At 47.3% G+C, this 27,600-nt stretch overlaps 1 protein-coding gene across 16 annotated transcripts in view; it reads right to left on the bottom strand.

Moving 5' to 3' along the window:
* The window catches only part of EP400 (E1A binding protein p400), a 113,378-nt gene that overhangs the window by 72,035 nt on the left and 13,743 nt on the right, over positions 1–27,600 (bottom strand). For 8 of the 16 annotated variants that reach the window (XR_010933403.1, XR_010933404.1, XM_067701261.1 and 5 more), the window contains 7 exons: positions 20,939–22,275; positions 19,307–19,417; positions 6,421–6,511; positions 4,917–5,024; positions 4,047–4,408; positions 1,670–1,963; positions 896–1,081 (listed from right to left, as the gene is read on the bottom strand). Coding sequence is in view for 14 of the 16 variants with exons in the window: in XM_067701261.1 (XP_067557362.1) it covers positions 896–1,081; positions 1,670–1,963; positions 4,047–4,408; positions 4,917–5,024; positions 6,421–6,511; positions 19,307–19,417; positions 20,939–22,240 (2,454 nt within the window). In the remaining 2 variants the exon portion in view is untranslated. Of the gene's footprint in view, positions 1–895; positions 1,082–1,669; positions 1,964–4,046; positions 4,409–4,916; positions 5,025–6,420; positions 6,512–19,306; positions 19,418–20,938; positions 22,276–24,740; positions 24,903–27,600 lie in introns of all 16 variants that reach the window. The other 8 variants (XM_067701268.1, XM_067701269.1, XM_067701273.1 and 5 more) reach the window with 6 other exon arrangements.

Here is a 27,600-nt window from a genome sequence, read left to right as displayed (position 1 = left end):
ACACACAGTGAGGGAGGAAGCAGCAGCTGGGCCTGGAGCTTTGTACACGTGCGCAAGGGCAGCTGCTCTACACTCTGGGACCCAAGAGCCCTAGAAATCTGTCACTTTCCACACTGCCAGCTTTAGCAGTAGCATCTCCTAGAGGTCCTACCCCGGGCTGGGTGCCTACTTTGGGAGCAGAGAGAAGGTAATAAATGCTGAGCCAGAACTGGAGAGAAGCTGGACCGGAAGACCAGGCAACACAGAGCAGGCAGGCTGCGGGGAGCCAGAGGGCCGGGATGAGTGCCCAAGCTGCCGGCCAGCCACCTGGCCTCTTCCCCCTTCCTACTCTCAGCCTGGATCTGGGGGGCTGCAGGCATCCTCATGCCAACTGCCGGGCAAAACTGGCCAGAAGAAGAACCCAAATCCCAGGTCAGAACTGCAGCAGAAGGGCCGTGTCTGTTCCCAGCAGTCCACGCTAGAGCACTGGGGACAGCCCTCAGAAATGAAGCAACGCAGCAGTTACTTTCTAAATAGCAGCAAAACATTCTTCAGATACGTCGTAAGTCCAGAAACTCTTTAGAGGGACTTCCCTGGGGGTCCAGTGCTTAAGAATCCGCCTTCCAACGCAGGGGACGCAGGTTCGATCCCTGGTTGGGGAACTAAGATCCCACATGCCGCGGGGGAACTAAGCCTGCGCACCTCAACTAGAGAGCCCACGCGCCGCCAACTACAGAGCCCATGCGCTCTGGAGCCTGTGTGCCACAACTAGAGAGCCAACATAGCCAAACAAATAAATATTTAAGAAGAAAAACCGTTTAGAAAGTGGGGCTGGGAGACCTCCGTCCGCACACTTAAGCCCCTGGCGCTGCTTGATGAGCCCTGGGCACCGCGGTGGCCTGTGTCTCAAACCCACCTTCTTGGCAGCGGCCACCTTCCACCTCCTCTCCTGGGCGAAGTCTGTGGCCATCCACTGCATCTCCTCCAGCAGGTAGTCCCAGTGCGATTTGGAGCGCGGGGCCTCCTGCAGCTTGGGCAGCCGTCTGAGGGACCACAGGCCTTCTTTCCTTAAATCTGCTATCCGCTGATGGATCTGGTTCTCCTGCAAGGAGCACGGGGTGGAAGACGTCCGGCACAGTTTAAGTGCAAGCCACCGACGCACACCCCAGTCAGTGCGACCCTGCTACGTGGAGGTCTCAGCAACAAAGAAGAGTTGCTGAACAAGGCTCTACGAGAGGGCAGAGGCAAGGGCGTGCGACCCCCGGGAGCCTCATCCTGGAAACCCAGGACAGAGCTCCCAGGCCAGCGCTCACGGCGGAGCACTTACAAATAACTGCTCAGTCGCCCAACAAACAGCAAACGCTCGCTAGGTGCAGGCCGTGAGCTGCACTGGCCTGGGCAGCCTCCCGAGGGCTCTGAGCTCTCAGCCTGCACCCCACACCCCCCGCCCCCCGACTGCTGACACCAGCACAGAAAAGACCTTCTCCACACCAGTCTAGCTGCCCCTCCGGCAGGACAGGGCCAACTACGCGGTTTTAATCTTGGTTTCTCCAGATCACAAACCTTACTGCCAGGTGTTCCGTCTTATACTACTGCCCCCTTAGAAAGTGAAAGCACACGCGTTCCACAGGCTGGAGTATACGGTGAGCTCTTCTTGAGCACCTTCAAGAGCTTCTTCAGGCGCACTTACCAGCGCTATCTGTTCTGCCAGCTTGTCCTGAGAACCGTCGTGGGGCGCGGCGGCATTCTGAGCGGGGCTCTGTGGTTTCGGGGGCGCTGACACGGCTGCCCCTGGGGAGCGGGCGATGACCGGAGACAGCGACTTGGCTGCCGGGGAGGGTCTGTTCACCGGGGAGGCCCGGGCAGGCGAAGGCCCCGGGCCTGAGCCACTGGCGGGGACAACGGTCGAGGCAGAGGAGGCGGAGGGCAGCGGCCGCGGGCAGGGCTGGGCGGGGTCCATGGGCGGTCTGGGTGGCGCCGCCGTCTGGCAGGGAAAACAGGGCTCAGCGCCGTGCCCGGAACCCACAGGCTGGCTGGAGGCCCCTGTGCAATGCCCCTCCCTCTCCCCAGCAGCGCAGACTGACCAGTGGGCCTATTGCGGACCACAGGGCCACGCAGACTAACCGTGTCTACAGAAGAGAAGAAGCCCTGTTAGTCCACAAAGCCACATCAGAGCTCCCTGTAAACGGTGCCTTCACATATGGTCTTACGTCGGGCTTGTTTGTTTTTTTTTTTGCTTTTTCAAGTAATTTTTTAGAATTTTTAATTGTAGAAACTTCTTAACTGAGAAGTACCAAATGCTCACCGTGCACCTGTTCTCTGAAGGGCAAAGACAAATTCCACGGGGCCCCCTCGCGGTGGGCAAGCTGTAAGGTTAGAAACCCTCCTCCGTGCCGTCCCGAGAGCCGAGCTTGTAAAACTGAGGAGCCCCTCCGCCCAGCCCTCCCTGGCCCAAGGGGAGCTTAGATTCACACGGGAGTTCCAGCTGCGAGGAAGCGGGGGGGACAGAGAGCAGGGAAGCCAAGGCCCTGCCGCGCCAGGAGGCCTGAGGACAGAGCGACGCGCACGCGGCACGTTTATAACCCGCGGTGCGGACGAGACACCACGGCCAAGGCCGGGCCCCTCACGGCGCACAGCTTCTCCGCCCACCTCTAAGGAGATTTCCTCCACCTCAGCGGTCGGTAAACTGTGGCCGGCCACACACTTTGGGAGAGTTCCACAGGCCACGGCCGCTCATCTGTGGGCCCTGGCGCTGCTCTCAGCTTCAGCGGCGGAGCTGAGCAACTCAACAGGAAGCACACGGCCTGCAAACCCTGAAATACCATTACACTCCCTCTCTGTGGCCCTTTACAGAAGAAGACTGCCGGCCCCGCCCAATCTGGAAGGAACAGAATTCCACGGCTTCTGTAAGGAGCTTCTTCTAAAATCACATCCCACAGCTCACACCGTTGACAAAAAGGGCGGGAAAGAAACCCAAGAAAAACGTCAGTGCTGCGTGAGGTCGGTACCAGCCTCAATGACAGTATTCAAAACAGAGAGCCTCACGTCCATGGAACCCTCAAGCCCGCGGAGGCCCAAGAAGCTCAGCGCCCTGGCGGGGGAGGGGATACTCCTTCCCAAGGCGCACAAAAGGCTCCAGAATCAACCCAGGGGGCCAGCCACAGCCCCTCCAGCACTGGCTGACCAACCGTGCCAAGTTATCTGGCCTCTCTGGCCTCAGTCTTTCCATAGCTAACGGGCGTGATAAAGATTCTACCACAGAGGGCTGCCAGGTAGAGGAGAGCAAATAATGGCCCGGAAGTGCCCATCACCGCGCCTTGCACCTGGCAGGCGGTGAGTGAAAGGTAACATCCTTACATGAAAGCAAACTTCTACAATCACCAGAAGAACTCGAACTCCGAGCCCAGCTAGGAAATCTCCTTGTTAACGAGGGAGAGGGGAGAGGAAGGGGAGGTTTTCCTAAGCGGCTGACCACACGCTGCTGAGACAAGCCTCTGAAAACACTGCCTCTGGCCCCTTTGGTGCCCCAGACCCATGCTTCACAAACGCACTGCTCCTCAGGGGCCCCACGTGGTCTACAGTACACGTTCAAAAAGACGTCTGGGTGAAGTTAATTTGTGGACGAGGAGGGGCATTATAAACCCTGGAAACGTGTATCAAGCCTGGAAAGCAGCCTCACCCACGCTGGTGGAGTGGAGTGTCCGGGGGAGGCACCGTGGACAGAGCCTGGCAGACGGTCAGGCTCATAGGAGCCCCACCGCCCCCAGGCCTTCGCTCCTATGACCTCGCGTTACTCGGCACATCAGGTAGGACCAGGGCCACCGTGCCCTGTGCGTGGCTCCCTGTGCCGAGAGCAGCACTCAGAATCGTGTCGTTTTCTGACATTTTAACAACAATAACTACAACTGCACAGTAAATTTACGTTGCAGCTACTGAACTGACTGTTGCACGGTGGAGAGCGAAGCACTGGGAGAGAAGGAGTTACCCAGCTGGGCGCCATCCCGTCCAGCACACAGCCTGTCTCTTCTTCCACCTCTAGCTCGGGGAACAGCAGGGGCCCGGAGTACCTGCGGCTGGGACGGGAGCGGAGGGGCCTGCATCTGCGCCTTCGCGGGCACCGGGACGTGGAGGGCCGCGGGGAGCTGTCCAGGCGGGGGCGCCGGGGCGGGGGCGTTTGGCGGCTGCGTCTTCACCGGCACCGGGAGCGGGGTCTGCGGCTCCGCCGTCTGCGGCTGCGGGGGGAACTGCAGCGCCGGCGGCAGGGGCGCGGCGGGGAGGCCGGCCGGGGGCAGCCTGGCGGGCAGCTGCGGCGGCGGCGTGTGCAGGCTGGCGGCGTTCTGCACCGGGGGCCCCGTGGAGGGGTCGTACCGCTGCTGGCTCTGCTTCTGGCCGGCGAGCTGAGCAGCCTGCGGCGCGGGTGGCATTCCCCCTGCAACAGAGGGCAGACCCAGCGGCCCTGACTCCCGGGCTCGGACTCCACCGGCCAGGGCTGCCTCAGACCCTGCGCTCGCAACACACACACTCAAACGGGAGGTTTACCTGGTGGGAGATCTCTGTGTATTAGGTCTAACGTGATAAATGAGCACACAACAAAGGAAAGAAAGGCCTCGGCCTTTGCGCGTTAGCATCAAGCAGAGCAGGCACGGGATAACCGCAGGGTCCCTACCACAGCAGCAAGTCAGAGAAAACACAGGAGGGAAAACCGGAGAGAAGCTGAGGACAGTGGGACGTGCGGCTCCGCTAAAGTGACAAGAGCTGGTCTCCAGTGGTTTCTTCATACTGTGTGAAGTGGGACTCAGAGGAACGTCCCGATGGCAGAAACCACCTCAGATATGCTACCTGGACTGCACACGTTTTAGTCTGCTGCTGCTTCCTTAAGCCCTCTCTGCACTCCCTCTTTCTGAGCTAAGAGAGCTAGTTCTGGCGCTGGGTCTTACCTTGAACTGTCGGCATTAACTGCTGGAGAGGAACTCCTGTATTCACCCCTGGGTGCTGGAAAACTACCCCTTGGTGACCCACTTCGAGTCGAGGTCTCTTAGACTGCTCTAGAATAATTTTCAGAAAAGGTGCAGTTTGATGTAAAAATAAAACCACAAAAGTAGTAGAAAAAACATGTGTAAGTGTTTTTAACATCTTTGAACAGAGAGGCCTTTCTATGCATGAACCAAAATGCAGAAGCCATAAAAGATAGGGTTGATAAATATAATTTCTTTCCGTTAAAAATTTGTAAATATAAGGAAAAGCATCATAAAAAAGGCAAAGGACAAGCGTCAACCTAAGAGACAATTATCTGCAACATACACAACGGGCAACATTCATAAAGCTCTTACAAATTAATATGAAAAGGATCAACAACCAGAAAGACAAAATGGGCAAAGAACACAAACAACGAGCAGAGGAACACATTCACAAATGGTTAAAAACATGAAGAGGTAACTGAAACCGCATCAAAATTAAAGAAATCCATTATCAAAACAAAGATTTTATTTTTTACCCATTGGATCGACAAAGATTAAAAGATACTTAATAAAATGGCCAAAATTTGAGAGAACCAGAAATTGCTGACGGGAGCAAAAGCTGACCCTACCCTTTTGGAGGGCAACTTAGCCTCACTAATACTTAACTAGGCACACATTTTGATCTAGCAATTTCACTCTTGGAGCGCTGCTTTTAGATACATGGACAGACATGTATAGAAAAAACTGTGAAACTAAACGTTCAGTCAGGTTTTGATTACAACAGAACAAAGGTGATGCTAACAAATGAATGCTAACACGGGTCTGATGCCTAAAGAGGGAGGCGCCCATGCAGTGGGCGCAGTATTTTGCGGCTATCAAAAAGAATGAGCTCCATGACTGGGGAAGATGGCCTAGTCAATTCATATTAAAGACATAACAGTGTATATATATAGGATCACATTTGAACTTTTTCAGAATGACACACCTGTAGCAATGCTTGTCTGTGAAACTGAACAAACATAGCCAGCTCTGTGGCTAGGGAATGGGGAAGGAATACCAAACCAGAGACAGACTTAAACTACACCCTTCTAAACTGTTTGAATCTTTTACACAAAATGTGTATTAAGTTCCTAACTTGGAGAAAAAATTCAGTTTGTAAAATGAGTGACAATTTGAAAAGGCAGATGGCTTTACACTTCATCATGTCATGAGGGCTAAACAGCCTACAAATGCACACAGAAACCAAACTGGAATACACCTACTCAACTGACAAGTTTCTAACTTCAGCACACATAAACATGCACATAAACATTTTGTTTAGCGGATTACCACAAAAGAAAAATTAACTTTCAAAGTAGAAACTAACCAAAACTAAGTTCCTTAGGGGCCACGCTTTAGAAACAGGTGGCCACTACACTGGAATTCCCAAACTAAGACGCTAACTGGCTCCGGGGGGCCCTTCAGCCTGTGCTCCGTGACATACCTGCCGGAGGTCCCGCCTGCTGCCTCTTAAAGGGGTCCGTTTCGATCACACTGCCAGCCCCTGCCACAAGGGTCCCTGCAAGGGCTTGTTGCTGGAAAAAAAAAAAAAAAAGGAAAAACTGAGATTTTCATAATTTAAATGCATTACAAGAATGAATGTAAACTAAAACTATCATAATTATCCCAAACACTGACTTCCCTTCTTTTTAAGAAGAGAAATGTCATCTACCCGATGTATTATAATAAATAATTTAAAGTTCTAACTTACCTCTGGAGGATAAAAAAGGATTTGCATTCTGGTTTTAAATGGAATTTCAGTTCAATGCAAATCTAGAGTCCTTCAGAAACGAGCTGGCTTTGCACACACAATGACAGCAGAAGCTAACGCAGGAAACCTCAGTCTCGGCAAGGACTACAACTTAGCCTCCTGACCAGTCACACTGCCTGGCGTCGCTCAGCCCGCCAAAATCACAAAAGCTGAATGATAAGAAGACTGAAATTGTCTTCCTACTGGAAAATGGTGCCAAAACTCCAATTAAGCACTATCTAATTGACTTCAAAATGGTACTGCAGTTAGTACCCTACTTGATATATAACTGTGTGAAATACATACAGGTTATTTAAAATGTTCAAGTGAAAAGCTACCGGCAAAGACAGAAACTAGCTGACTCCGGGCGCCCTGCGCCTTTGACACCTCTGCACTACCCCTGAAGGGCTACCAAAGGCTAAGCACGATGTTTAACAGTTGCTAACTTTTTTAATAATTCAATTATATCCACTCTACTCAGCGAGGCATTTTAAATGCAAAAGTTACAGGTGTCCGAACGAAGAAACTGCCTGTGAGAGTGGCTACTGACCCCAGCATCCCTAGGAAGGGACACTGCACTGCCAGGACCAGGAGAGTGGCTACTGACCCCAGCATCCCTAGGAAGGGACACTACACTGCCAGGACCAGCCATGCTGCAGGTTTTGCCTCACATGGGGCAAGGCCCCAGAGTAAGGAAAAGGGAAAGTAAGCACGCCCTGTTTACATTTAACAAAGATGGGGGCGGAAGGAAGAGAGGGAAGGAGGGAGAAGAGAAAAGAATGATTTAAAAAACAGACAATATGTGAACAGTGGCTGTCTCTGGGGACAAGATTACAATCAATTTATAATCTGTGTGTGTGTGCACTTTTCTAAATTTTCCAAATGTTTTACAATGAACATGTATTACTTCTGTAATCAAAAAAAGGTTTTGTGTTTTTTTTTAATAAAAGAAATCGATACAGGGTTCTGTGTCCAGTAATGGCCAAGTACTTCCTGTTGGACTAAACACATTCAAGATAAATACAAACTCTAAAAGAAATATTAAAAATGTGAAAAGGTGGGCAAATACAGCATGGGACTCGATACTTGCAAGGAGGGAATGAAACTAGGGGACGCTTCTGGGTTTACGGCATTTGGCACAAGGGCAGGCCCCAGTCTCAGACCCAGACAGGGAGGGTCTCACTGGCTTGAAGACTACTAGGATGGAGAGTAGGAGACCAGAGCGGAGACAGGTAAGGGAGAATCGCCACAGGAGGCAGCAGAGATGGGCCCCAAGCTCCCCTTTTTTCTGGCTGCCTCCTGACCACCCACATGCCAAGACGCCAAGCACAGGCCAGCATAACCACACTGAGATCTCAGGAGGCAGAGTCTACAGTTTCAATCCAATCACATTAACTAGATGTGAAAGCAAACCAGCAGAACTCCTCAGAAGGATATAACAGATCTCAGGGTCTCTGCAACCTATCATTCACGATACCCAAAACCCAATTCAAAATCAATCAACATGATACACCATATTAACAAATTGAAGGATAAAAACCATATGATCATCTCAATAGAAAAAGCTTTTGACAAAAGTCAACACCCAATTCTGATAAAAACCCTCCAGAAGGCAGGCACAGAGGGAACTTACCTCAACATAATAAAGCCATATGTGACAAATCCACAGCCAACATCGTCCTCAATGGTGAAAAACTGAAAGCATTTCCTCTAACATGAGGAACAAGACAAGGTTGGCCACTCTCACCACTATTATTGAAGATAGTTTTGGAAGTTTTAGCCACAGCAATCAGAGAAGAAAAAGAAATAAAAGGAATCCAAATCGGAAAAGAAGTAAAGCTGTCACTGTTTGCAGATGACGTGATACTATACATAGAGAATCCTAAAGATGCTACCAGAAAATTACTAGAGCTAATCAATGAATTTGGTGAAGTAGCAGGATACAAAATTAATGCACAGAAATCTCTTGCATTCCTATACACTAATGATGAAAAATCTGGAAGAGAAATTAAGGAAATACTCCCATTTACCATTGCAACAAAAAGAATAAAATACCAAGGAATAAACCTACCTAAGGAGACAAAAGACCTGTATGAAGAAAACTATAAGACACTGATGAAAGAAACTGAAGATGATACAAACGGATGGAGAGATATACCACGTTCCTGGATTGGAAAAATCGACATTGTGAAAATGACTCTACTACCCAAAGCAATCTACAGATTCAATGTAATCCCTATCAAACTACCAATGGCATTTTTCACAGAACTAGAACAAAAAATTTCACAATTTGTATGGAAACACAAAAGACCCCGAATAGCCAAAGCAATCTTGAGAAAGAAAAACGGAGCTGGAGGAATCAGGCTCCCTGACCTCAGACTATACTACAAAGCTACAGCAATCAAGACTTCCCTGGTGGCACAGTGGTTGAGAATTTGCCTGCCAATGCAGGGGACATGGGTTCAAGCCCTAGTCTGGGAAGATCCCACATGCCGTGGAGCAACTAGGACCATGAGCCACAACTACTGAGCCTGCACGTCTGGGACCTGTGCTCTGCAACAAGAGAGGCCGCAACAGTGAGAGGCCTGCACACCGCGATGAAGAGTGGCCCCCACTCGCCGCAACTAGAGAAAGCCCTCACACAGAAACCAAGACCCAACACAGCCCAAAATAAATGAATTTATTTTAAAAAAAAAAGACAGTATGGTACTGGCACAAAAACAGAATCTATAGATCAATAGAACAGGATAGAAAGCCCAGACATAAACCCACGCACATATGGTCACCTTATCTTTGATAAAGGAGGCAAGAATATACAATGGAGAAAAGACAGAAGTGGTGCTGGGAAAACTGGACAGCTACATGTAAAAGAATGAAATTAGAACACTCCCTGACAACATACACACAGAAAAACCTCAAAATGGATTAAAGACCCAAATGTAAGGACAGACACTATAAAACTCTTAGAGGAAAACATAGGTAGAGCACTCTATGACATAAATCACATCAAGATCCTTTTTGACCCACCTCCTAGAGAAATGGAAATAAAAACAAAAATAAACAAATGGGACCTAATGAAACTTGAAAGCTTTTGCACAGCAAAGGAAACCATAAAAAAGACGAAAAGACAACCCTCAGAATGGGAGAAAATATTTGCAAACGAAGCAACTAACAAAAGATTAATCTCCAAAATATACAAGCAGCTCATGCAGCTCAATATCAAAAAAAACAAACAACCCAATCCAAAAATGAGCAGAAGACCTAAACAGATATTTCTCCGAAGAAGATATACAGACTGCCAACAAACACATGAAAGGATGCTCAACATCACTAATCATTAGAGAAATGCAAATCAAAACTGCAATGAGGGGGCTTCCCTGGTGGCGCAGTGGTGAAGAATCTGCCTGCTAAGGCAGGGGACGTGGGTTTGAGCCCTGGCCCGTGAAGATCCCACATACTGCGGAGCAACTAAGCCCATGCGCCACAACTACCGAGCCTGCGCTCAAGAGCCCGCAAGCCGCAACTACCGAGCCCACGTGCCACAACTACTGAAGCCTGCGTGCCTAGAGCCCATGCTTCGCTACTAGAGAAACCACCGCAATGAGAAGCCCACGCACCACAACAAAGAGCAGCCCCCACTTGCAGCAACTAGACAAAGCCCGCACAAAGCAACGAAGACCCAATGGAGCCAAAAATAAAAACAAATAAATAAATTTATAAAACAAAAAAGCAAAAAACTACGAGGTATCACCTCACACCGGTCAGAATGGCCATCATCGAAAAATCTACAAACAATAAATGCTGGAGAGGGTGTGGAGAAAAGGGAACCCTCTTGCACTGTTGGTGGGAATGTAGATTGATACAGCCACTATGGAGAACAGTATGGAGGTTCCTTAAAAAACTAAAAATAGAACTACCATACGACCCAGCAGCAATCCCACTCCTGGGCATATACCCTGAGAAAACCATAATTCAAAAAGAGTCATGTACCAAAATGTTCACTGCAGCTCTATTTACAATAGCCGGGACATGGAAGCAACCTAAGTGTCCATCGACAGATGAATGGATAAAGAAGATGTGGCCCATATATACAATGGAATATTACTCAGCCATAAAAAGACATGAAATTGAACTATTCGTAGTGAGGTGGATGGACCTAGAATCCGTCATACAGAGCAAAGTAAGTCAGAAAGAGAAAAACAAATACAGTATGCTAACACATATATATGGAATCTAAAAAAATGGTTCTGAAGAACCTAAGGGCAGGACAGGAATAAAGACGCAGACATAGAAAATGGACTTGAGGACACGGGGAGGGGGAAGGGTAAGCTGGGACGAAGTGAGAGAGTGGCATGGACATATATACACTACCAAACGTAAAATAGATAGCTAGTGGGAAGCAGCCGCATAGCACAGGGAGATCAGCTCGGGGCTTTGTGACCACCTAGAGGGGTGGGATAGGGAGGGTGGGAGGGAGACGCAAGAGGGAGGGGATATGGGGATATATGTATACATATAGCTGATTCACTTTGTTATACAGCAGAAACTAACACAACATTGTAAAGCAATTATACTCCAATAAAGATGTTAAAAATATATATATTTAAAAAAAATGACTCCAAAGCACAGAGACAAGAAAACACAAGCCATACTCAAAACAATCAATGGACACCAACCCCCAGACGCCTCACATTCTGGAAGCAGCAGCAGGGATTGTACGGTAGGTTTAATAAGGACGCCCAAGGACATAAAGGTATGTTGTAATGAAAGACGAGAGGAAATCCTGACAGAAAAAAAGAAACGATTAAAAAACAGAACCAATCTGAAAAAGAATATATATATCACTTCGCTGTACACCAGAAACACTGTAAATCAACTATACTTCAGTAAAAAAATAATTTTTTTTTAAAAAGAAAGAGAACCAAATAAAGACCTAGAACAGAAAAAGTGTCTGAAAGTTAAAAAATTCATTGGATAGGCTGAAGAGTAGGGTGGGGACACAGAGGTTGGTGAATTGAAAACAGATTCTTGAGGGAAGAACAAGAGGAAGCCTGGACTTCAAGACTCAGCAGATGGCACAGTGCTGCTTAAGGATGGACACAGATAAAAACAGCTGAGCAGAGCGCCCAGAGGGAGACTCAGACTCACACAACCTTGCCAGTTCCTAAAGGCACCAAAGCAACCCAAATGGAATGAAAAGTCTTTTCAACCAAATGATGCTAGAAGACTGGATATGCATGTGAAAAACTGATAAATTGAACTTCATTAAAATAAAAAACTAAGGGGCTTCCCTGGTGGCACAGTGGTTAAGAATCCGCCTGCCAATGCAGGGGACACGGGTTTGAACCCTGGTCCAGGAAGATCCCACATGTTGAGGAGCAACTAAGCCCGTGCGCCACAACTACTGAGCCTGCACTCTATAGAGCCCACAAGCCACAACTACTGAGCCTGCGTGCCACAACTACTGAAGCCTGTGCGCCTAGAGCCCGTGCTCCGCAACAAGAGAAGCCACCGCAATGAGAAGCCCGCGCACCACAACGAAGAGCAGCCCCCGCGCATGGCAACGAAGACCCAGTGCAGCTAAAAATAAATAAATAAAATTTTAAAAGAATAAAAAAATCAGTAGTTGGGGGATAAATCAGGAGCTTAAGGTTAAAATATACACACTACTATATATAAAATAGATAACCAACAAGGACCTACTGCATAGCACTGGAAACTATACTCAATATCTTGTAATAACCTATAATGGAAGAAAATGTTAAAAAAATATACATATATTTATATACTGTGTATAACTGAACCACTTTACTGTACACCTGAAACTAACACAGCATTGTAAATCAACTAAATTTCAATATATTTTTTTAAATGGCAAAAAAAAAAAAAAAATCAATAGTTGGGGTAGGGTTACAGAACTGTAATTATTCATTCCCTTTAATGCTATAATCACTGAAAAATAATCTCCACTTAGGATTTTTTAAGATCTAAATAACTGTAATAAAAACTATTTTGGGGAATTCCCTGGCAGTCCAGTGGCCAGGACTCAGCCATGGGCCCGGGGTTCGATCCCTGGTCGGGGAACTAAGATCCCACAAGCGCGGCCAAAAAAAAAAAAAGAAGAAAGAAAAAAATACTACCTCAAAGTCTTTTGGAAGCAGACAGAAATTAATATACTGTGTATGTAATACAAGGAATTCTGAATTTATTTCTAGAGTTTCATTGGTCAATATAAAAATTCTACAACTGGTTGTAAATAATAAAACTCATACTGAGATTTTTTTTTTCCGAAGAAAACAAAAGGTATGTTTTTTCATTTCAATTCTTTCCTGACAGACTCTCCATTTTCTTGTCTCCTTAGACATCCACTAGTATTTGCGACAAAGATCTATAATTCAAAATGGAGATTCCTTGGTTTTCCTCTTTTAGGTCTCTTAAATATTTATAACATTAAATAATGTGATTTTTAAAAGCACAGTAAAATTAATCATAGAATTTTTTCAAAACTTGAATAGGTTTTTCTCCAGAGAAGATATACAAATGACCAACAAGCACATTAAGATGCCCACCATCACTCATCATAAGAGAAATGCAAAAGAAAACACAATGAGACACCACTTCACACTCACTAGGATGGCCAGAATTTCTTTTAACAGGAAAAAAAGAGTTGGCAAGGATATACAAATATCGGAAGCTCTGTATATTGCTGATGGGATGTAAAATGGGGTAGCTACTAAGTATTCATAGTGGACTCTTCGCAACAGCCAAGAGCTGCAGACAGTCCGAAGAGTCATCAAGAGTGGATAAGCAAAATGTAGCACACCCGTACAATGGGTACACACTCTGCCATAAAAAGTTATGGAGTGCCGAGGCATGCTACAATGTGGGTGAACCTTGAAAACATCATGTTAAGTGAAAGAAACCAGACACAAAATATTGCACGACTCCACACTAGGTCAATCTATGGAGACGATGCCGACTGGTGGCTGCCAGTGGCTGGAGGAGCAGGTACTGGGGAGTGACTGCTTTTTGGGTACGGGGTTTTCTTTTAAGACAATAAAGATATTTTAGAAATTGATATACGTAACAGTGGTTGCTTAACACTGTGAATGTACTAAATGCCACTGAATATTATGCGGTTAATATAAAAATGGTTATGTGAATTTCACTTATTTGTGCATAATCACAGAATTTAAACAGTGGGATGTGAGTGTTCACTGAACACTGTTTAGCTTTCCTGTCTGAAATTTTTCATAATAAAATGCTGAGAATTAGAAAAACTTATAAGTTTAAAAAGTAATGATAAAGCAATCACCCGTGTACTCATCCCGAGGCTTAAGAATAAGCTGTTACGCACGCCCCGGAGACCCCACGCACTATGAAGGCATCCCCCTCCCCACCTGAACTGTGCGTGAACATTCTCCCCTGGTGCCACCACCTACAGGCTTAGCTCCACGCTACGCTGTGTTTGGTTTTGCTTCCTAGTGAACTTTACCTGAAGGAACGCTGCAGCTGGGCTCTCCCGTAACTCCTTCTGTTCCACAGGGCGCGCTGCTGAGACCCGCCCACACCGACTCACTCCTTTTCACTACTGATTACTATTAGCATTCCTCTATATGAATGTGCATGACCCACTGACCTGTTCTACTGCTGACGGACATTATGTATCTTTCCAGTTTGGGGCTATTAGAAGAAACGATGCTGCTGGGACCATTATTAGATGTGTTTTCTGGCACACAAACACAAGAATACCTTTACAGCATGCTGTTTGGATCAAAAGGGCCTACCCACACTCACCTTTTCCAGATCATGTGAAATGTTTCCATGCTACACTCCCAATCAACAGTGGGTAAGAATCTCATAGACCTAAATCAACAGATTCTGTCCAATTTAATTTCTGGCAATCTGGTGAGTATGACAGTAAATCAGAGGGTTTAATTTGTGTCACTGTGGAGACCATGCAACCTAAGTTTACAGGCACTCCCTGCCAACCACTGTCCCACGGTTCTTATGCAAATATTTATCAATGTGGTCTATAAACGCACTGATGTATTACATTCCTCTAAGCACTAACAGGAAATTTGTCCCACTAATAAACTTTCTGACAATTTCCAATTCAAGAAATTTTATCTTCAGTTGTATCAAATTCATTACAAGAACACCTAAATATTGGGTTCAAATTATTATTCCCCACCAAAAAGAACACAGTTCCTTGGAGAAATGACTGATTCCTGGACTGAATCAAGGCATGTGCGAGATAAACTTTAAACATTTTGTGCCAGAATGTAAGGAAGTACTTGGACAGTGCCAGGGATGTGTCAAAAGTATACTAGAGCCCGCTTGAAAGGGCTCCCACTGGTCAAATTACAGATACTTTGAACATCAAAATAAACAGTAATAGAATAAATAGTAATAAACTGGGGCGGGGGGGCTGGGTAGCGGATGGCTGGCAGGGCACAAGGAGACTTGGTGGAAGTGGACGCCCTGACACGTGTATGGGTTACACGGGCACTTGTCAAACTCAACAAATTCTAACATTTAAGATCTGTGCAGTCCCTGCCTACAAATTATACCTTAATATGATGTAATTCACCACTTTTACAGACCAAAAAAGAAAAATCACATGATTATGTGAATAGATGCAGCAAATAGTATTTGACAAAATCCAACATCCATTCATGATAAATACTAGGAATAAAGGAATTTCCTTAACCTGATAAAGGACAGCTACAAAGTCTACAGCTAACATCATACTCCATATGGTGAAAGACTAAATGCTTCCCCTTAAGATCCAGAAGGTAAGAACTGTCTGTTCTTATCACTCCTATTCAGCATCACAGTGCAAGTCCATGCCAGTCCATGCCATTGCCAGTGCAAATAAGGCAAGAAAAAGAAATAAAAGGCATACAGATAGAAGAAAATATAAATTTTGCTTTCTTTGCAGACATGATTCTCTAGGTAGAAAATCCCATGGAATCTACAAAAAAGCTCCTAAAACTAATAAATGAGTTTAGCAAGGTTGCATAATCAAGTGTATTCCTATATACTTGCAATCAACAACTAGAAAAAAATTTTTAAATTTAAGTACCATCTATAGCACCACAGAAAAATTGGAATAGCTGGGTATAAGTCTAACAAAACATACATAGAATTTGCATGCTGAAAACTACAAAATACTGATGAAAGAAATCAAAGAAGACAAAAATAAATGGAGAACATACCATATTCCTGGCCTGGAAGACTCAAGATATTACTTCACCCCAAACAGGTCAATAGAGTCAATCCAATCTCAATCAAAATCCTAGCAGGGGGCTTCCCTGGTGGCGCAGTGGTTGAGAGTCTGCCTGCCTATGCGGGGGACGCAGGTTCGTGCCCCGGTCCGGGAGGATCCTACATGCCGCGGAGCGGCTGGGCCCGTGAGCCATGGCCACTGAGCCTGCGCGTCCGGAGCCTGTGCTCCGCAACGGGAGAGGCCACAACAGTGAGAGGCCCGCGTACCGCAAAAAAAAAAAAAAAAAAAAAAATCCTAGCAGGATGTTCTATGGATATCGACAAGCTGATTCTAAAATGTATATGAAAAGTGAAAGGAACCAGAATGACCAAAACAATTCTGAAAAAGAACAGAGTTGAAGAACTCACACTAACTGATTTCAGGACTTACTACAAAGATACAGTAGTAAAGACAGTGTGGCATTAAGCAAAAAGATAGACACAGAGATCAATGGAAGAGAAGAGAGCCTAGAAACAGACCCATACGGACAGGATCAACTGATTTCTGGCAAAGATGCAAAATCAATTCAGCAGATACAAGACAGTCTTTTTAAGAAACACTGCTCAACTAACTGGCTGTCGATATACAAAGAAATAAACTTCTACCGATGCTTGCATGTTATACAATACTTTACTCAAAATGGATCACACGGGCTTCCCTGGTGGTGCAGTGGTTGAGAGTCTGCCTGCCGATGCAGGGGATACGGGTTTGTGCCCCGGTCTGGGAAGATCCCACATGCCGCGGAGCGGCTGGGCCCGTGAGCCATGGCCGTTGGGCCTGCGCATCCGGAGCCTGTGCTCTGCAACGGGAGGGGCCACCACAGTGAGAGGCCCGCGTATCGGAAAAAAAAAAAAAAAAAAAAGGATCACAGACCTAAATGTAAAACATAAAACTATACAACTTCTAAAAAAAAAAAACTAGAGGAAATTTTTGTGACCTTGGGTTGAGTGAAGAGTTCTTATATATCAAAATCACAATCCATAAACGAAAAAAAATGATAAAAGAGACCACATCAAAATTCAGAACTTCTGCTCTGTAAAAAATGATATAAAAGAAGAAAAAGATACGGCACAGAATGACAGAAAAATATTTGCAAATTTATATCTGACAAAAAGCTTATATCCAAATTATATAAAGAATTCTCAAATGCAACAATAAAGCAAATGACTCACTGGGAAAAAAATGGTGAAGGAAATGAACGGATACTTCACCGAAGAAGATATATAAATGGAAATGAACGCATGAAAAAGAAAAGTTGTTCAACATCATTAGTCTTTAGAGATATACAAGTTAAAACCACTGCATACGTATTAGAATAACTACAGAAGAAAACTGACAAGAACAAGTAGTGGGGAGGACGCAGAACAAAAGGAACTCTCAGTCACCGCTGGTGGGAATGTGAAACGGAACAGCCACAGTGGAAAGTTTGGCAGTCGCATGTGAAACTGAATGTACTCTTAATAACAGCCCAGAAACCTGTCTCCTAGGTATGCCAACAACTGGAAACAACCCAACGTCCTTCAAAGGGTGAATGGCTCAACAAACTGGGGAACACTCATATAGTGGAATACCGCTCAGCAAAAAAAGGAAACAATTGGCAAATTCAACAACGTGGATGAATCTCAAATGCATTAATTATTATGCTAACTGAAAGAAGCCAGACTGAAAAGGCAGCATGCATATACTATACTGTATAATTCCATTTATATTTTATTCTGGAAAAGGCAAAATCATAGACAGAGAACAAAGGTTAAGGGAGGGAGAAAATTTGACGACAGAGATGTGGCATGAGGAACATCTGGGGGGATGACAGAACTCCTCTGTCTCTTGGGTGGTGGTGGTTACACAACTCTAGGCATTTAACAAAACTCACAGAACTATAGACCAAAAAGAATAAACTTTACTGAATTAAATAAATTTAAATAAATAAATACCGTTAATGACATATGAAAATGAAATAAGAATCTGTATGTGAATATACGTAATGGAAGAAAAAAGCAAGTTCATCATTACAGCAGAATGCCAGCTAATGAATGCAGAAGGAATAATGGAGTTAGAAAATCCACTTTGCAGTCTTTAACGTGACAGCTGACTCCAGCAGGACTCGCCAATAGATAACAGAATTAGTGGCCCATGTCAAACGACATTCTACAAAATAACTGACCTACACTTCTCAAAAATGTGAAGGCATGAAAGAGCGAGGAGCTTGCCCAGATTAAAGAAGACCAGAGAGGCATGGCAACTAAACACAACGGGTGATCCCAGACTGGGAGAAAAACAACTATACAAAGGATGTCACCGGAACAAGAGACAAAATTTGCACGTGAGCTGTGGCTTAGTCATAGTAAAAGTTACTGTAAAATTTCCAGAATTGATTGTTATACCACGGTTAGGTCAGGTAACACTCGTACCTGATACCATATGAAGAAGGACTTAGGGATGCAAGTGTGATATGATGTCTGCAATTTACTCTCAAATAGTTTGGGGGAAATGTGTATGTGTGTACATATAAAAGAGAGAGAGAATAAAAATAATGCAAATGGGGCAAAAAGTTAACAAGTGGTGAATTTGGGTAGAGGATATAACGGGAGGTCTTTGTACTGTTATTGCAACTTTTATATATGTTTGAAATTATACCAAAATTAAAAATTAAGAAAATTTTAAAAACATTATCACCACAAGATTCAACTGCTTTCAGAACCTAGCACAATCTATTCCAAAATGACTAGAATCTGACCTGTACTTTTAGGTTCTTGGCATTTATTAATGTAACACTGAGTGATTTAATTTTCAAAAAATTAAAAATAATCAGTTTGCATTCAATTAACATCCATTTAGAAGCCTAAGGTCCTGGTATTTTAGAAGTGTGTTTCATTTCAGTGTTTCTTCTAGCTACAGAAAATATCAAGTTATCATCTGTGTAATCTTCTTTTTTTTTCTTCTGTTTGCACTGTTCTCAAAAATACAGATAGAAGACACAAGAAAGAACCAACATTTAAAACACAGCACACAAGGAATCTTGAGCATACATTCAACAGGACTGTAGGTATTAGATGACATGCATGCTGAAGCTACTACTGCGTTACAGGTCAATACACACAAAAAATAATGCATTAAGGTCTGTGTTGTCATTTACTCATGCAATTTAGTTGTATAATTTTATATGCAGGAAGGCTTTTTTACTTTTTTAAAATAAGGAATGGGCTCTGGAAAAAAATGCTGAAGAGCAAATAGTAAATTGAAGGTTAAAATATCTGGATGAAGGAAAAGTTTCGGATGAGACTACATTTTAGAACCATCGAAAAGTACCTGAAATGGTTGCTGCTGGGATGAAAAAGCAGCAGAAACATTTGGAGGAAGCTGGGTTGCTATAGCAACAGGAGTACCAGTCTGCCCATCCTTTCCTGTCACAACCTTTACCTGAGAGGAAATATTTTGAGAAAAAAAGGCAACATAATTTTTAAGACTGCTCAAAATTTTGTTAGAATTTTATTGCTGATAGCTCACTGATGTCTGGTGTTTAAAAATGGAATTTTTTTGCATCAAATCCTGTAAAAGGACACTGAACTGATTTGTGACAGATTTATAATACCCTAACTCAACTGCAAATCTTGCAGAAACTCCAATTTAAGTCACAAGTGCAATGTCCTTAGATTCTGCAACTTCAAACTTTAGAAATGGTAATGGCGGACAGTCTTCAAGTAGCAAAGCCCTGACAACCTCATAGGCAGTTTACACCCTGGCCTACTACGTGCAGGTCAGAATGGCAATGACAGATAAGGGGGATTGAGCCTACAGACAACATTGGTGTACAAACATAAAAGAGAACTGAATTTCACTATTTCATGGCAACAGAGGTGAAATCCTCAAAAAAAAAAAAAAAATCATATAAACCTTTTAGAAAATAAAAATGGTTCATCCTGGAAAGGGTGTTAAAGAAAACACCAAATGGCAAAGCCACACATAATAAATATCAACGAGGAGATGAGCAAAGAGGCCAGCTTTTGTTCATCAAAGGCTGATTTCTTTGCAGAAGAACTGACAGAGATTTACACTGTTTTAGCTGTATCAAAAAACAAAATGAGCTCCACCGACATAGTGTACAGTCACAACACAGAGGCACAAATCCAGTGCATCACGCTGCACCTCACTGTCGCCCTGTCTGCTCAGCTTCCTTCTCTAGGAAGTACCAATAAGGGACCTTAGGAATCACTAAGGTACTGAGAATCCCAATTGGGGTTATTTATTAAGCACCCATTCCAGGTACCCAAAAAGTTCACTATCTAAAAAAGATTCTATCTTAAATACCACTCAGTAGCTATGTGCAACAGCGTGAGTTAAATATGTGATCTCAAATCTAAGACTACATCTAAAAATTGAAAAAATTCTCAGTTGCTTTGCCATAATAACCATATTTTAATCATGAAGATACCTTATAAATGTATCTAGTGATTTAAATCATAACTGATATACTGTAACAACCTAGTGATTCAAATCCCTTCTTTGAAAATGACATTCATGGTGTTGAGAATCCCAATGGGTGAACCTGCGTAAGTAAAATGTGACACCTGGGGAACCAGCGGGAAGGTGTCCACACCCCCGGCTTCTGCAGGCCCTTCGGGGCTGGCCAACCTCCACACACCCAGCAGAGCACAGGGGAACGCTGGGTCAGGCCAGGTTGGCTCCCCAAACCGGGGAAGCATCCCTGTTCTAAACGCACCGGCAATACTCACAGCACCACTCTGCACCGTCCTCCTAACTAGAGCAGCTCTTTCCTTCCATGAAGGAAAAAGCAAATGCATCTTCCATTTGCTCCTGGATCAAATCCTTATGAACTGCATCTCATGAACACCCCAGGCTCACAGATCACGTGCAATTCACGGCTGCCTGCACGCACAGCCAAGCAGCCCGGCCTGCTGGTGACTGGGCGCCGCCCCTCACCTCGTCGTTGATGACCTCAGACTTCTCCTCGTCCTCGTCCTCGTCCTCCTCCTCCAGGTCCAAATCATTCTGCCTAAGGTAAGCTTGTAACGGGGCATAATGCTTCTTCTTGAAAGCTAGGAAATCCATCATGTTTCCCTGAAGGTGCTGCAAGAAGAACAGCTCGACCAAGTACTCCTTGAAGGCCGCCTTCAGAGCCTCCATCTCCCTGAAGTGGTAGTCCAGGCACTGCTTCCGCATCTGAGCCAGCTCCTGGGAGGCCGCGGGGATCTCCTCCAATTTCCTGGGAGCCTTTCTTATCCCCGCGCTCCCCGCAGACGGGACAGGAAGGCTGGAGAGGCCCGGGGGCGCTGCGGTCCTGGAAGGGCTGGTGGGGGGCGGTGGGGACGTCATCCCAAACGCCGAAGTCCCCCCGACCCCAGGGAGCAGAGGCCTGGTCAGCGGAGGCCCCTGCAGCACCTGCTGCTGCTGGATCAGCTGCCCCTGGATGATGCTGCTGATCTGGGGCGGCAGGCTCGTCGTGGTGATGTGGCCAGGGCTGGCCAGGGGCTGCAGGCCGGCCCCGCCTGCGGCCGCGGGGCTCTGAGGTCCCAGGTGGTGGACGGTGCCCCCCGACTGCGCGTGGGGCTGCGAGAGTCTCCGTTCTCTGACCGTGATGGGCGCCCCCGTGTGCTGCAGCTGAACCTGGGCGCCCGGGGCCATCTGCGCCAGGCCCGAGCCCTCCTGGAACACGAAGTGGCCGCCACTGGACGGGCTCAGGCTGATCTGTCTCACCAGCACACTGGCGTCCACGAAGCCCCCGGTGGGACTGCTGCTGCATAGGCCCAGGCCAGGGCCAGGGGCTCCCGCCCGCACGCTCTGCAGGCTCGGTCCCGGCCCGGGGCTGGGCTGGGTGGGGCTCTGAGTCTGCACCTGCTGGGACAGCGGCGAGGTGACCTGGATGTACGATGGAGACCCATGCTCAAACCGCCTCTGCTGTGCACTGAACTGGAATCCCGGAGAAGTGGGGCTGGGCAGCGGCAGGGGGGCCAGCGTGATCTGGGGGTTCCCTCCCACCACCGGCCCCACATTCTGAAGGGCGATGTTCACGCTCTGCCCGGCCACGGGGCTGCGGTTCATCAGCTGCTGAACTTGGTAACCGGGGGACTGGGGCGCGGACGGGCTCGCCGCCGGCGCAAAGGGCGTGGCGGGGGACTGCGGGGGGTTGGGACGGGCCTGCTGCTCTTCTCCTTCGCTGCCAGCGAAGGCCCTGGACCTCTGCAGCTGGTGCTGGACGTTCTGAGGGCCGCTGCCATGGTGCATGATCGCCCTCCTTTTTTATCCAACTTAATGCTCTGCTGAAAAAACACAGTTAAAATCAAGTTACTTAGAGGCAAATATAACCATCTGATCACTACTTATTCTGAGTACCATTTAGCAGCACCGGACAGATGCTCTGGAGGGATGTTCCCACCAGCATCTGATACAAACCACTGTCTTACTGTCATCGAGCCCCGACGAGATGGCACTGGAGACCATCTCCTTCAGCACAGAGGAGGGACAGGGCCTTCTGGGTCACTGCTGTGCCTGGGGCCAGGACATGGCCTGGCAGGAGCAGGTGGGTGGTCCCAACCAGCTCCCGAGGAAGCTAACTGGCAACCACTTGCTCAAGGCCAGCGGGATATGAACCTGGTGCTGGCGCTCGTGACAGGCATGTTTCTTCCTGGGAGGCTATTCCTCGTCCGGTGGCCCTGCTCCGTGCCGCCACGTGCTGGGGCAGTCTGCCCATCTCTCCCAGTGGAGGAACGGTGCCCAGGAGGCTGCCAGTGGCTCCCACACATGCCACCATCGCATGTCATCAGAAGAGAACCGCCCCTCACCAGCTGGCAGTTCTCATGAGCATCTGTGCGACGCCCCTGCAAACACCCCCGGGTTACTTGAGTGTGAACACACAGAGCCCCTCTGCGCTCCTGGGGGAGAGGCCCAGGCCTGGTGCCAGCCTCGCACCTCAGCCCTCTCTACGAGCTCACCTGGGGGTGGTGGGTGTTTCCAGAAGAAAACCTCAGGAGAGAAGGGAGCAGCCAGGACGGGAGAGTCCCCGTCAGGGGTCCGCCAACTCTCTGGGAGCTGGGACGTGGCTTTAAAGGGGCTCATGGCCCCAAGAGTGCTGAGGGCCGCGGACTAGGGAAGGGGGCGGGAGAGGGGACAGGACGCTGAGAAAGGACGGGAGGAAGCAGAGGACTAGCGGGAGGAGGCTAATTCCGAGGTGAGGCAGGGAGGCCGCCCACAAGGGCGCACTGTGGCTGGAGTCACACTGGGCTGGAGCCTGGGCTGGAGCCTTGCTGTCTGCAAGGGGGCGACCCCGCTGGGAACAGGACGACAGCCGCAGCCTGTCTGCTCCCCACTGGCTGGGTCAGAAATACCCTCCCCCCGATTACAATTCTCAAGTCTTTGCTGACACACCTAGCTCCCCATTTCTTGGTGTTCCCTCCAGCCCTCCCCGCAAGACAAGCAGGAGCATCCTTTCGTCTTCAGGGCATCACTGTTATTTCACGGAGAAAACGGACAAGGGATGAAAAACATTATAAACCGAAAGTTACAAGACTTAAAAAGTGAAAATACACATTTGTATGAATGCTGCCACAGTCCCAGGCCCCTGGCTGAAACACACATGTGTATGAAATCAAGAGCTACAGAACTCACGGGTGCACAAGTGAAGGCTGGGAAACATAAAGACCAGTGCCTGCTTAGACTAGCAGGAGAAGGCACTCTCTGCTCTGATGACCGTCTCTGAAGATGGACTCTAAAGACCATGGGCAAGCTGCAGCCAACACATCCAAACGGGAAATCGGGACCACAGCCTTAATTATCATCCCAGGAGCCCTCTCCCACCCTCGCCCCCAGCAGACAGCCCAGCAGACGTGGGCGGGACTGTGAGCTGTGGGACACTCAAGGGCGGGGGACTCTGAGGCATGCTTATTGCTTTCAAGACGAGCTTTTGGGACTTCCATCGTGGTCCAGTGGTTAAGACTCTGTGCTCCCAATGCAGGGGGCCTGGGTTCGATCTCTGGTCAGGGAACTGGATCCCGCATGCATGCCGCAACTAAGACCCGGCACAGCCCAATCAATCAATCAATCAATCAATCAATCAAGTTTTAAAAAAGAGCTTTTGTTCCTGATCTTTTTAAACAAGCATTATGAGGAAGATTAGTGTAGAACAAACACAAAAATAGAATAAAAAGAATAAACAAACACATTAGGACATATTTCAGATTATTTCCTTAAAATACATTCCCAGAATACCAAAGATGATAAGAGAGAACAAAGGCCAGAAAGAAACTCTGTCACATATAATAATTTACAAAACCAGGGGGAAGGTAAAGAATGGGGGGGGGGGGGGAATACGTTGTGATGACTGACCTCTTGAAAAAATGTGGAGGGAGACAGCGCAGATCTCTGAGGGCTCAGAGCTCAGAACGTGCCTAACAGGGTGGCCGACAACGGTGGGGAAGCAGGCCCCATTACCTTTGACCTACTAATCCAACCTCTGGGAATTGCTAAGGAAATTCACCTACCAATTTTTTTAAATTATGCATAAAAATATTTATTACAGAATAATACAGTAGAAGTAAAAAGAAGTGTAACCAGAAATATCCAATGTTCAAGTTCTAGATGGAGACTATGTTATAAACATGGAAAAGTTTTTCAGATATATTATTAAGTGAAAAAAGTAGCATACTAATTGTACAACTTAACCACGACTCTGTTAAAGATATAAATTAAAAAACTATCTACTGAGACATATGGACACATAAATACTGACCTTCACCTGGCGAAGGAATAAAACACCTGGAAGAGCCACACAACGCGGCTGCCTCAGCAACGTAAAGGCCGAGCTACAGACACACCCACACCACGAGGACGCCAAGGAGCACAGCCAGACGCAAGGACCACGGACTGCAGGCCACTGACACGACAAGACATTCTGGAACAGGCAAAACCACAGAGACAGATTAGACAGACGCTGCCAGGCTGCAGGTGGGAACTTGGGGGTGTGGAACTGGTTCTACACTTGATTTGGGACAATGGTTACAAGAATGAGTGTGTTCGTTCAAATTCAAAGAACTGTAAACTACACCTTGACTTTTTAAAAAGGTTCCTGACTTCAGTGAGCTTACGGTCAGGTTGGAGAAACAAACCCAATCAACTATGATGTAAAGAAACCACTTATCTAAAACAGCATCCCCCGGAACATGGTACAGGTACCCCGGTGGAAAGCAAAGCCACCATCTCCTGAATTGGTGGCGGCGATGTCCCTAACTGTAAGGCCCGCCAGCAGCCGCAGCGGGCTGTTTGGCTCACGATTTGAGGAGGACACTGCCCAGGACCAGGCCGAGATCAGCGGGCCGCGTCAGCGCACCGCCGCAACCTGCGAGGAGCGGGGACAAGCCCTCAGACCACTGCGCGCAGCGCCCACTGGGGCCACGCGGGGCTGGCGCCGTCTGTGCGGCGGCTGCTCACTCAGGGCAATGCTGACATCACACAGGGGGCACATCTGGTGCCGGGAAGAGGCCACCCTAAGAAACACCTACCTGGGCCCCATCCTTGGTGTAGGCAGGGGTCCCCAGGTCAGAACTGGAAAGAGTGAGGGGGGAAGGGCTCAAGAAACTGGGTCCCCATAGCAGCTGCTCCCACCCCCTCACCCCCCGCTGAGGCCTGGACATGCTCCCAGCCCCCCAGGGCCTCCCTCCCCAGCTTCTCTTTCGGGGCTCCCAGAGTCCAGGCAGCTAGGGATTGGGAAGCCTCTTCTTCCCCTTCAACGAGCAGGGAGCTCAGGTCATGAGCCCTGCTCCCTTCCCAAACCCGTCTCCCTCTCAGCCCTGTCATCCCCCCAGACGGATCCGGCCCTCAGGCCAGGCTCCCGCTTTGGGTAGTTCTGCTACATCAACAACAGCTCCCGGGCTGGACGGAGAGTGAGGAGAAGGGAACGAGGAGGAGGGTGGATCAGGGCTTGAACGCACGAGCATGAACTCAGGGCAGAAGGAACAGACAGAACACGATGGGAGTGAAGGGAGGACAGAAGCCACAAATAGTGTCTGGGAATATTTTCAAGTGGAAACTCCAGAGAGCAATTTGGCAGTAGGTACAAGAATCTTACAGCACATTCACGTCTTCTGACCCAATAATCCGACTCCTAGATCAGCCTAAGAAAAAAGATCAGAGCTGTGTTCAATATACAAGGATGCTGACTGAAATGTTATTTGTAGCAGAAAGATGGCATGCCCAACCATAAACATCAATAAACTTTGATACATCTATGCAAAACAGTATTAATACTGACTATGTGACAGAGTACACTTTGATTTTTCCCTGCTGCCTTTCTATGCTTTCCAAGTTTGTCCTTAACTGGCTTGTGCCACAGTCATCAGTGCTCTTCACCACACACTCCGATTCTCCCGCCAGTCACAACACGGGTGTGCATTTCCCAGCCCTGGACTCGGCGGTCACGTGACACGCTTTGGCAAAGACAGGGGCATGCTGTTTGCCACACTGACTCGGTCCTGCTTGGCAGTTCACAGGAGCACAGGGATGAGGCCCCGAGGGAGCACAACAACAAGCTAACTGCAGGGAACACGTGGCGGGCACTCCGCCCTGTGCTGGATGCCAGCAGCGCCCGGGGCGCACCTGCCGGCTGCAAGAGCCAGGCACATCTTGGCTGATCCAGCACATAAAGAAAACAACACATGAAAGCAGACTCACAGATACAGAGAGCAAACAGGTGGCTGCCAGAAGGGAGGGGATGAGAGGTGGGTGAAATGGGTGAAGGGTATTAAGTGGTACAAGCCTCCAGTTATAGAAGTCAGTCATGTGATGTAAGGTGCAGCATAAGGAATATGGTCAGTGACACCGTAACAACACTTTGTACGGGGACAGATGGCTACTAGACTCATCACGGTGACCGTTTCATAATGTGCGCACATGTCAAATCATTAGTACACCTGGAACTAACACAATATTGTAATCAACTATACTTCAATTTAAAAAAAAAAAGAAAACACTTTGCAATAGAAGAGACGCCACACCCTCCACTCCAGCCTATCGCACAAACTCCCGCAGTTCTCTGCCTTAAGACACAAGACCCCGCTGACATATCTGTCCCTGCCTCCCTGCCACCTCCAGCAATGGTCCACCCGGTGAGCCTCTCAGGGTTTCGTGGGGCCCACAAATCCATGCCTCACCAAGAGCTGCAGACCACAGAGAAAAAGGCCTCTCACAGACAGATGCTATTTTTAAACCTCTCTGACTGTTGTCGAGATGTTTAAAATAAGAAGTCTTTTTAGAGCATTACTAAAGTTCACAACAGCTTTCTGGAAGGCTAAAGAATTATTTTTTTATCACTTATTTATTTTTTTATTTATATTTTGGCTGCTCTTTGCGGCACGTGGGATCTTAGTTCCCTGACCAGGGATCGAACCTGCACACCCTGCAGTGGAAGCGTGGAGTCTCAACCACTGGACAGCCAGAGAAGTCCTGAAGCTAGAGAATTAAAATCCAAACTTTCTTAGATCGATCCATTTAGAAAAATAAAAGTCAGATCCACCCCCTGAGCCCCGCCCACCCCTGCACCTCACACCATTCACAAAAATTACTCAAGGGGGTAAAATCAAACCATAAAAATATTT

Source organism: Pseudorca crassidens, chromosome 12 (assembly GCF_039906515.1).
Source record: "Pseudorca crassidens isolate mPseCra1 chromosome 12, mPseCra1.hap1, whole genome shotgun sequence".
Lineage (NCBI taxonomy): Eukaryota > Metazoa > Chordata > Mammalia > Artiodactyla > Delphinidae > Pseudorca > Pseudorca crassidens.
The sequence above is the reverse complement of the archived record's forward strand: the minus strand, read 5'-3'. Positions and strand labels throughout refer to the sequence as shown.